This window comes from Vicugna pacos, chromosome 13 (genome assembly GCF_048564905.1).
Source record: "Vicugna pacos chromosome 13, VicPac4, whole genome shotgun sequence".
NCBI lineage: Eukaryota > Metazoa > Chordata > Mammalia > Artiodactyla > Camelidae > Vicugna > Vicugna pacos.
The window spans coordinates 30,583,312-30,593,146 of record NC_132999.1 but is presented as its reverse complement, the minus strand read 5'-3'; the positions used below and the strand labels follow the sequence as shown (position 1 = coordinate 30,593,146).

At 36.1% G+C, this 9,835-nt stretch overlaps 1 protein-coding gene across 1 annotated transcript in view; it reads left to right on the top strand.

Moving 5' to 3' along the window:
- Positions 1-5,934: 5,934 nt before the first annotated feature.
- The window catches only part of C13H1orf185 (chromosome 13 C1orf185 homolog), a 38,382-nt gene continuing 34,481 nt past the window's right edge, over positions 5,935-9,835 (top strand). The window contains exon 1 of the mRNA XM_031684246.2: positions 5,935-6,123. Coding sequence (XP_031540106.1) covers positions 6,065-6,123 — 59 coding nt within the window. The 5' untranslated portion in view covers positions 5,935-6,064. The remainder of the gene's footprint in view (positions 6,124-9,835) is intronic.

Below are 9,835 nucleotides of genomic sequence, written 5' to 3'. Positions count from 1 at the left end.
GTATTACTATAACTTTGGTTTGTATCTCTATATCTTGCTTTCTACATAATTTAGGAGACTAATGCATTTAAAATAATTATTAGTTTATGTTTTGGGGCACACAATATATAAAGATGGAATTTTGTGACATTAACAACCAAAAGAAATGGAGATGAGATGTAAAGGAGCAGAGTTTTTGTATGTTACTGAAGTTAAGCTGCTACAAATTCAAATTAGAATGTTATAATATTAAGATGTTGAATGTGATCTCCATAGTATCAACAAATAAAATAGTTACAGAATATACACAAAAGGAAATTAAGAAGGAATTTTAATTTTTCATTACAAAAAACAACTAAACACTAAAGAAGGTAGGAATGCAGAAAACAATGGACATAAAAACCATAGGGCATACAGAAAACAAATAACACAATGACAGAAGTAAACCCCTCCTTACTAGCAATTACTTTAAATGTAAATGGATTAAATTCTCCAGTCAAAAGATAGGGATTGGTAGAATGGACTAAAAATACAAGACCCAAGTAAAAGAAATACAAAGGACCAAGAATAATAAAGATAATCTTAAAGAAAAATTTAAAAAATACAAGATCCAACTATACACTGTTTACAAGAGACTCACTTGAGATTCAAAGACACAATCAGGTTGAAAGTGAAAGTATGGAAAAAGATATTCCATGCAAATATTAACTAAAAGAGAGCAGGAATGGCTATACTAATAACAGACAAAATAGACTTTAAATCAAAAAAAGGTTTATGAGACAAAGAAGGACATTATATATGAATAAAAAGTTAATACAGCAAGAAAATATAACAAGTATAAACATTTATACAACTAATGACAGACCATCAAAATATACAAGGCAAAAACTGACAGAATTCAAGGGAGAAATACACATGTGTATAATGATAGTTGGAGACTTTAATACTTCTCTCACAATAATGGGTATAACAACTAGACAGAAGTTAAGTAAGGAAATAGAGGACATAACCAACACAATAAATCAACTAGATCTAACATATACAGAACATTCTACACATTAATTAGCATACCAATTCTTCTCAAGTACACATAAAACATCTTCCAGCATTGACTATATGTTAAGTCCACAAAATCTCAACAGATTTTAAAAGACAGCCATCATACAAAGTATTTTCTCTGCTCAATAGCATGAAGTTAAAATCAGTAACATAAAAAAACTGAAAAATTCACAAAATTGTGTAAATCAAACAACACACTTTTCTATAATCAGTGGATCAAAGAGATCACAAAGTAATTAGAAAATACTTAGAGACAAATGAAAACAAAATCACAACATATTGAAACTTATCAGATGCAGAGAAAGCAGTACTCAGCAGGAAATTTATAGCTGTAAATACTTACATTGTAAAGCAAGATAGATCTGAAATCAACAACCTAACTTTAAAACTTAAGAAATTAGAAAAAGAACAAACCAAACCCAAAACTAGCTGAATGAAGGAAATAATAAAGATGAGAGTAGAGATAAACAAAATAGAGACTATAAAAACAATAAAGAAATCAATAACACCAAGACTGATTCTTCAAAAAGATCAACAAAACTGACAAATCTTTAGGTAGATGGACTAAGAAAAAAAAGAGAAGACTCAAATTACTAAAAATCCAAAATGAAAGTGGGGGCATTATTACTGATTCTATAGAAATAAAAAGATTATAAAAGAGTACTATAAAAAATTGTATGCCCCAAACTTGGATAACCTAGATGAAATGGACAAGTTCCTAGAAACACAACCTACGAAGACTAAATCATATAGTAATAGAAAATCTGAATAGACTTGTAACTAGGAAGGATATTGTATCTGTAATAAAAAAAAAAATCTCCCAATGAAGAAAAGCCCAGGACCTGCTGGCTCTACTGATGAATTCCAGCAAACATTTAAAGAAGAATTAATACCAGTCCTTTTGGACATCAAACCCTTTTTCGTACATCAAAGGACACTATCCACAGAGTAAAAAAGCAACCCACAAAATGGGAGAAAATATTTGCAAATCATATATCTGATAAAGGGTTTATACTCAGAATAGAGAACTCCTTAAATTCAACAACAAAAAACCAAGAGATCCAGTTCAAAAATGGGCAAAAATCATTAAAAGACATTTCTCCAAAGAAGATAAACAAATGACAAATAAACATATAAGATCTCAACATCACTGATCATTAGGGAAATGCAAATCAAAATTATAAGAGACACTTTCTCAGACCAATAGGATGGCTAATTAAAAAAAAAAAAACACAACCAGAAAACAGGTGTTGGTATGGATGTGGAGAAATTGGTACCCTTGTGCATTGTTGGTGGGAACAGAAAATGGCACAGCCACTGTGGGAAACAGTATGGTCACCAAAAAATTAAAAATAGAATTACCATATGATTTAGCAATTCCACTTCTGTGTAAACCCAAAAGAACTGAAAGAAGGGTCTCAAACAGATATTTGTATATCAATGTTCATGCGTCATTTTTCTCAATAGCCAAGATACAGGAACAACCTACATGTTTATGAAGATATGAATAGATAAAGAGAATGTGGTATATACATACAATGGAATGAATGGAATATTAGACAGCATTAAAAAGGAAGGAAATTCTGTAACATGCTGCAACATGGATAAACCTTGGAGACATTATGCCAGATGAAATAAGCCTGTCACAAAAAGGGAACTACTATATGATTCTATTTATATGAGGTACTTATCAAAATCATAAAGAAATAAAGTGTAATAGCTGTTGGCAGGACATAAGGGGAGAGGAGAATGGGAAGTTATTGTTTAATAGGTATAGAGTTTCCATTTCACAAGATAAAAAGAGCCATGGGGATGCATGATGGTGATAGCTACAGAACAATGTGAATGTATTTAATAGTACTGAACTGTACGTTTGAAAATGGGTAAGATGGTAAATTTTACAGTATGTGTATTTTACAACTACAGCAAAACATGAGGCAAATCAGGCTACTCATCAGTTCCATATCCTTCAACAGTTTCCATCTCATTCAGAATAAAAGTCAAAGTCCTTATTATGACCCACAGGGCCGTTCATGATCTGAATCCCTCTATTACTCCAACCTCATCTTACTACCTACCTCTCTCATATTCTATTCCTGCAACACTGGCCTTAGGCTCTCTGCACTTCATACTCCACCTCTTGGAATGCACTTCCCACAGATACTGGCTTGGCTCTTTCTCCTATATCCTTCAGTGAGGTTCTCCTTGGTCACCCTACCTAAAAATATAGCAGTCCCTACTACATACATCCTATCCGCATTCACTCCTTCACTATTCCATTTAACACTTAACATCTAACATGCAACATATTTTACTGATTTATATTTATCTTGCTTATTGTCTGCATCTCCAACCAGAATGTAACTCCATGAATACACAGGGACTTTGGTCTGACTGATTCTATGTCTCATACAAAGTAAGAGATCAATAAAATTTATTGGATTAATGAATGAAAGAATATGAATAAAAGTAGTATCAAACAGTGTTAGGATGCATGCCGAGCATGCACAAAGTCTTGGGTTCAATTCCTAGTACCTTTGTTAAATAAATAAATAAATAAATAAATAAATAAATAAATAAACAAACAAACCAAAATTACCTCCCCCCATTAAAAACAAAAGAAGTAACAAAGAAGTTTATCTGCATTTTACATATATTCAAAATAATTCATGTATTTTCACCAGTCTATGTAATGTTTTTCTAACTGTTTACAGTTACTAAGTCCCAGCCTGGGCTTTCTAATTATAACTTAGAACACTGCCTATTTCACTATGTATCTATTTTTCCTCCATGCCATAAATGGGGCTAAATAAACTTGGAAACAAAAGCCCAAAATGTATAGAAGTACACAGGCATAGACTTTAAAACCAGACAGACCTGGATTTACATTGCAGTTACTCCACTTGATAGGGTAGGGTTTTTAACTTCTACGTGCCTCTATTGCTCTAAAGACAATGTGAAATAGTGAGGAAAGTAAGTTGGCTTAGGAATCTGGGAGTCTTGGATTCCAAAGCAGCTGTGACTTTGGGCAAGTTATGTAATATATTGCTCACTCTCAATTTCCTCATCTATCAAAGTAAGGAAAATATCTCCTTCAGAGGGTCTTGTAAAAATGTAGAGTAAAGCACATGACACTGAAGGTAACTAATAGATGTTCATTTCTGTTACTAGTATAGGACAATCATTAATTTTCTGCCCAAGATAACTTTGTTCATTGGAAAGAAGGCACTAATCTTAGAGGTAGTTTTTAGTTTTTTTTTCTCATAACTGCTACCCTCATAATGAGCTAGTGTGATTGTTTTTCAATATTACTAGTAACCCATATCGCTACAGACTAAAGCCAGAAACATATTCCAATTGGCAAGATTTTACCCACAAATATAAGTTCCTAAGGAAATGGAAGGCAATAGCAAGCACTGCCAGCTTACATTTCTTCTGCATCCACTTTCTGTTTTCTATTACAGGTGGAATCTCATTTTAATGAATACCATTTTAAACATCTGTTTCTACATAGTAAGGCTATTTTTGTGTTCTAGGAGATGGGCCACAGGAACTGTGCTTTGTTGACTTGGCTAAAACAAATTCTTAAAAGAAGAAAAATCTTTCAAGTGCTATCTATGCAGAAATAATTATTTTAATGAGGTAATTTAGCATTTGTAAATTACATAACCTGGCCCGGCTACTTCCAAGAAAACAGAACAAGAGCTGGGTGGGTGAGTAGAAGGCAAAATGGACTGGAAAGCAAGAGAAATTGGAGCAAAGCCATTGAGTGAGATCTATTAGAAAGTACAAACCTTAAGCCAGATCTCCACTTGTAAACATAACCCCTCCTCTTCCAGGGCATACTTCACAAGTTACCTCCATCTACAAAGCTTTACCAGTTCCCTCTAGACATGTAACTCAGTTCTCAGTCTCCTGTACTCCCATTTGTTCTGGATCTGTGTTAACAGCACTTAGCAGTATTCATCTTATATTTCTAAAGATAATTGTTTTGTGCTCTGTCCCTATCCTCCACCGAAACTGTAAGCTTAGATCTCTTAAGACAAAGATTGATTCAATCTCCTAGGACCAATACCTAGCACAGAGCTTACTACATAATAGATGTTTAATAAATTCTCATTGAACTTAAGATATCTTAAGTATCGATATTCTGAATCCAATATTTTTACCTATCTTGGATGCTCCTGGGCAACAAAAAATATGCTTCATTTCCACAGGATTTGATACACAGATGCTCAGCGCCACATGTTGGTTGAAAAAAATTACTGAAATTAATAAGCCGAAGTTGGTAAAAACCCAAATCAAACTTATGACCTTCAATTTCTTTCAGAAACATAATGCCAAATAAATCTACTACATGCTGTTGAATTAAATACTAACAGTAAAGTTACTAAAATATACTGCGTGCTCTGGGGAGACCCAGTTTAGGGCTCTTCATTCTCGCCGCCACGAGGGGGTTGGGGGTGTCGGGGATAGAGGGTTGGGAGATGAATGAGGAGAGATAATAGATACGAGTGGAGTGTAGTGGGATGGAGTGGAGGAGGTGGGGGGACGAAGCTCCCAGGACAGGGACTCCGAAGGGCTTGACGCACCATTGGGGTTCGGAAGGTTGCAGCAGTGAGCTACCTCAAAAGAATCAAAAGCCAGAACGGGGACTGCGGAAGGGAAATGAACTCGAAGGAGCCGCCTGGAAGCACACTTCCCTCACAGAACATCAGACCAGGGGCTGGTGCCACCTTAAGCCAACCATTCTGAAGGAGGTTCCAGCTTCCTACCTCCCAGTCCGAGGTTTCCCGCCCTCAGGGCCCGGCTTGGCGCCGCCCGCTGGACCCCGCTTTCCGCCCACGAGGCTCTAACTTCCGGCTTCGGCTTCCGGTCAGGGGCGGAGGCGCCTCCGGGTGGCGGCTGCGCGGAGCCTACTGCGTTGGCCGTGGGTGTCGTAGATATTCCTGCTCCTCGCTTGCCCAAGCAGATCTCTCTTTCTCTTTTTCTGCCACTCCAGCAAGCGTCAAACCCTCTGAAAAAAATGCCTCCGCATCTCGCTCCTGTGGAAGTTGGCGGCTTCAGTGGAGTCTCCTACTGCAGGTGTGAGTTGGCGACCTGGCACCCATTTTTGCCTTCATTTTCCTTTGCTCCTTTTCTTTGGCACCTGTTGGGCTTTAGAATTTTGGAGTCGACTTCCTTCTCTGACCTAGACTTCCTGAAAGAGCCTGTGCTTTAACTGACTCCTCTGGTTTGCAGTGAGGATTCCCGCCCATGCCCTGTTTGTAAGGGAAAGAAATGAATCTTCTTAAAAGAATGAAGGAAATGCTAACTCGGAACCAAAAAGGTTGCTCTATTCCGAAATTAAGATTTGCTGAACCTTACAGAGCACCATAGGTATATACCTAGGAGACACATGAGGTTCAGTTCTAGACCAGCCCAGTAAAAGCAAATATGGCAATAAAGTGGGTCACACAAATTTTTTGGTTTCCCAGTGCTCTTTAAGTTATGTTTATACTATACTGCTGTAGTCTGTAAAGTGCATTATGCGTAAGAAAACAGTGCATGCCTTAGTTAAAAAGTCGTTTTTTGCTAAAAATGCTATCCATCATCTTACAATACAGGGTTGCCACAAACCTTCAATTTGTTAAAAAAAAATTCGGTATCTGTGAAGCACAATAAAACAGGATATGCCTATATAGCACAGAAAATGAAAAAAGGAACTGATTCTCCTCGACTATATATTTCGTTATAGTAATCCATCAAATACGTTTTCCAAAATGTAGTTCATTTTATTCAGTCAAGAATATGTATTCAAAACTAGTATTATACTCTTGAACCTCTGTGTCCCCACTCTTTTCTGAGTTTATGCCACATATAAATTTAATTGTGAGCGTATGTAATGTGCCTGATGAATAGGAAAAAGAAAGTTCAAAACAAGTTAGATGATATAAATACAATAGTATAGGTTATATAGAATTGGATGGACCTAAGCTTACTGTTTATTTGTTGTATATGACTTTAAGCAACTTCTTTATCTTAAGTTGGGTTCCCCCACAGCTAAGACCCTGAAACAAGGATTGGGGTAGAAAACTTCATTTAGAAAGCGTGGTGAGGGAATGGAGGAAAGCCGGGGAAAAAAAAGAAAAGTATTTTAATGATAACTAAGGGCAACTGGAGCTGAATTCTACTGGCAGTCTTCTGAGAGACTATAGAGAGTAGAACTCAGAATGGTCCCAATGAGGGACAGGAAATTGGGACATTTATCTACTAATTCCCTTGCCTGGGTTGTTGAGGGTTACTTTTGGGATCATTAACTTTCTGGTACTTCCCTTGACAGCCTTCTCTTGAGTAGCATGTGCCTGCTTCTAGAGGAAGCCTTCAGGCAGACAGACAAATGCTTGAGATAGGAAGCCACTAGCATGGCCTTAATGGGAATTGGCACTGAAGCTGCAGGTAGCCTCCGTGGTGGGCCGGAGGTATATGAGGAGGGCACTGATGATATCTGATACCTTCATTAAGCCTTCATTTCTTTCTCTGTAATCTAGAAATAATAATTAGAGATTATAGCTAGAGTAATGTTAAGCCTCTAGCTTATAAAAATACTAAAAGATTTATTTGTTAATGTAATAATGTGTAGTAAGACTTAAGCAGCTCTTTTTAAAGTTTTAAGTGTACATTAATTTTTGATTGCGGTGTCACTCTACTTGTGAAACACATTCCCACATCTTCTAGTCTACTTCTGTTCACACTTATAGGAATCATACATTACCTAGAAGATATTGCTAACCTGATTACTTAACAACCTACTCTTTCCCGTAGAATTATTTATGTCTCCCCACTAGTCCATAATGAGAACAAAGACAGTGTAATTTAACCTTCAGCAAAAATGTATGAAGCACTATGACAAACTGGGGAACTTAAAGATTAAAAAGAAAGCCCTACTCTCAGGATTTTACAATTCAGTCTGGGTATAAACAGAAATTTAAATAAATAAAATATATTATGATACTCAGATCAAGGAAAATGCAAAGTTTTATAGAAGCAAATAGGAGGAGTTAATTCACCCTATGAGAGAGAGAGCTTCATAAGGAAATGTACTTAACCTTAACAGTTGATGAATAAGTAGAATTTAGTCTGGAAGGATACAAACCAGACTGTTAATAATAGTTATCTGTGAAGAGGGAAGGTGTGTGTGCGTGTTCATGTGTGTCTGCATGTGTGTGTAATTTGGAAGAAAGGGCAAGATAAAGGAATACTTAACCTTTTACTTCGTATACTTTTGTGTTGTGTGAATCCTTTATAAAGAATGTGTACTCATCATTTGCTTGTGTAATATAGAGAAAAACACTAACTTGATGAAGAGGGTCAGAGAGGAAACAACAAAGGTAGAGAATTCAGCTCAGGAGAATGCATCATATTCAGGTAGGTACACATAGCATAATATATGGCTGTCACATAATGAGCCTAAGGGAAAGTGTCAGGAAATCAAATTAGAGAATTAGATTTAGGCCAAAGTAGATTTCTAGGCTATTGTAGTAGTCCAATGGAAAACCATGAGAGCATAAACTAAGAAAAGTGTGAGGAGGAGTGGAGGATACCAGAGATAACAGGTAAAACCTACATAATTTGGTACATAGATATACAAGGTAAATGATCACCTATTTCAGTGGAGTTCTATGAGAGAATTAAGCCCTTGTGCCTTAAGGTATCTATTATATGCAATGAATTAATTTCCTGTGCATCTGAAATAGTACTAATTTTGTATTGGTCTTTGGAAAATTTGAGAAAAAAGTCACTTAAATAGTTTTCTGTGCTCAGATAAAGAACCTGGATTGTCAAAAGCCTTGGTAATCATGTGGGAGATGGTTGCTTATTACTGCACAAGATGTGTCTTGTAAAATTTGAGTTTAGTTTTTGGTATATTGAATTTGAGGTGTTTATGGAATACTTAGGAGGAACGTTGTAATAGTTGAGTAAAATGTTCTGGAGCTTGTACTAGATATCTAGACTGGAAAGAAAGTTTAATAAGTCTTCAACATAAAAGTATAGTTTAAGCCATAGCTTCAGATGGATCACCCAACTAATCTGAGAAAAAACACAGAGATTTAAAATAGAGTCTTAGGGAACTATGACATTTGGGAAAGAGCATTAGAAGATGAGACTAATAAGAAGGCTAAAGCAAAAACTGGAGACCTGAGGAAAATTATGGCATAGAAGCCAAAGAAGAGAAGGATTACTAGAGTGATGGAAGGGTCAACAGTGTCATTCATTACTGCAGGAATGCATCCATTGGCCATGGTAATATAGAGATCAGTGTTGACCTTAGTGAGACCAGCTTTGAAAGTATCATATGGTCAGAAGTAATATTAAAGTGAGTTGGGAAGTGAGTAAGCAGAGATGGTGAGAGTGAATGACTCTTCCAAGATTATTGGCTATGAAGAATAATAAAGGGTTTTTTTGTCTTGAAGATGGAAGAACCTTTTGAATAGTATGGTTACATGTTAAGGGAAGAGATCAATAGGGGAGTGGAGAAGGAGTCGTACAGAAGGAAAAGTGATGATTAATGGTTTCTGAGCCCAGTTGGAACCTTAAACTACAGATAGAAGAGGGATTCTTGCACTGAGCATGGAAAGAATGAGATAAAGATGAATACTAATACAGATTAATTTATAAGTGATATGGAGGAAATTATAGGAGTTTTGGCCTAATGGTTCCAATTTGCTCTGTGAAATAGGAAATTATATCATCTGCTGGGCTAGTGGGAGGAAGGAATTAAATGAGAGTTTGAATAAAGAGCTGGAATTTTGGAATA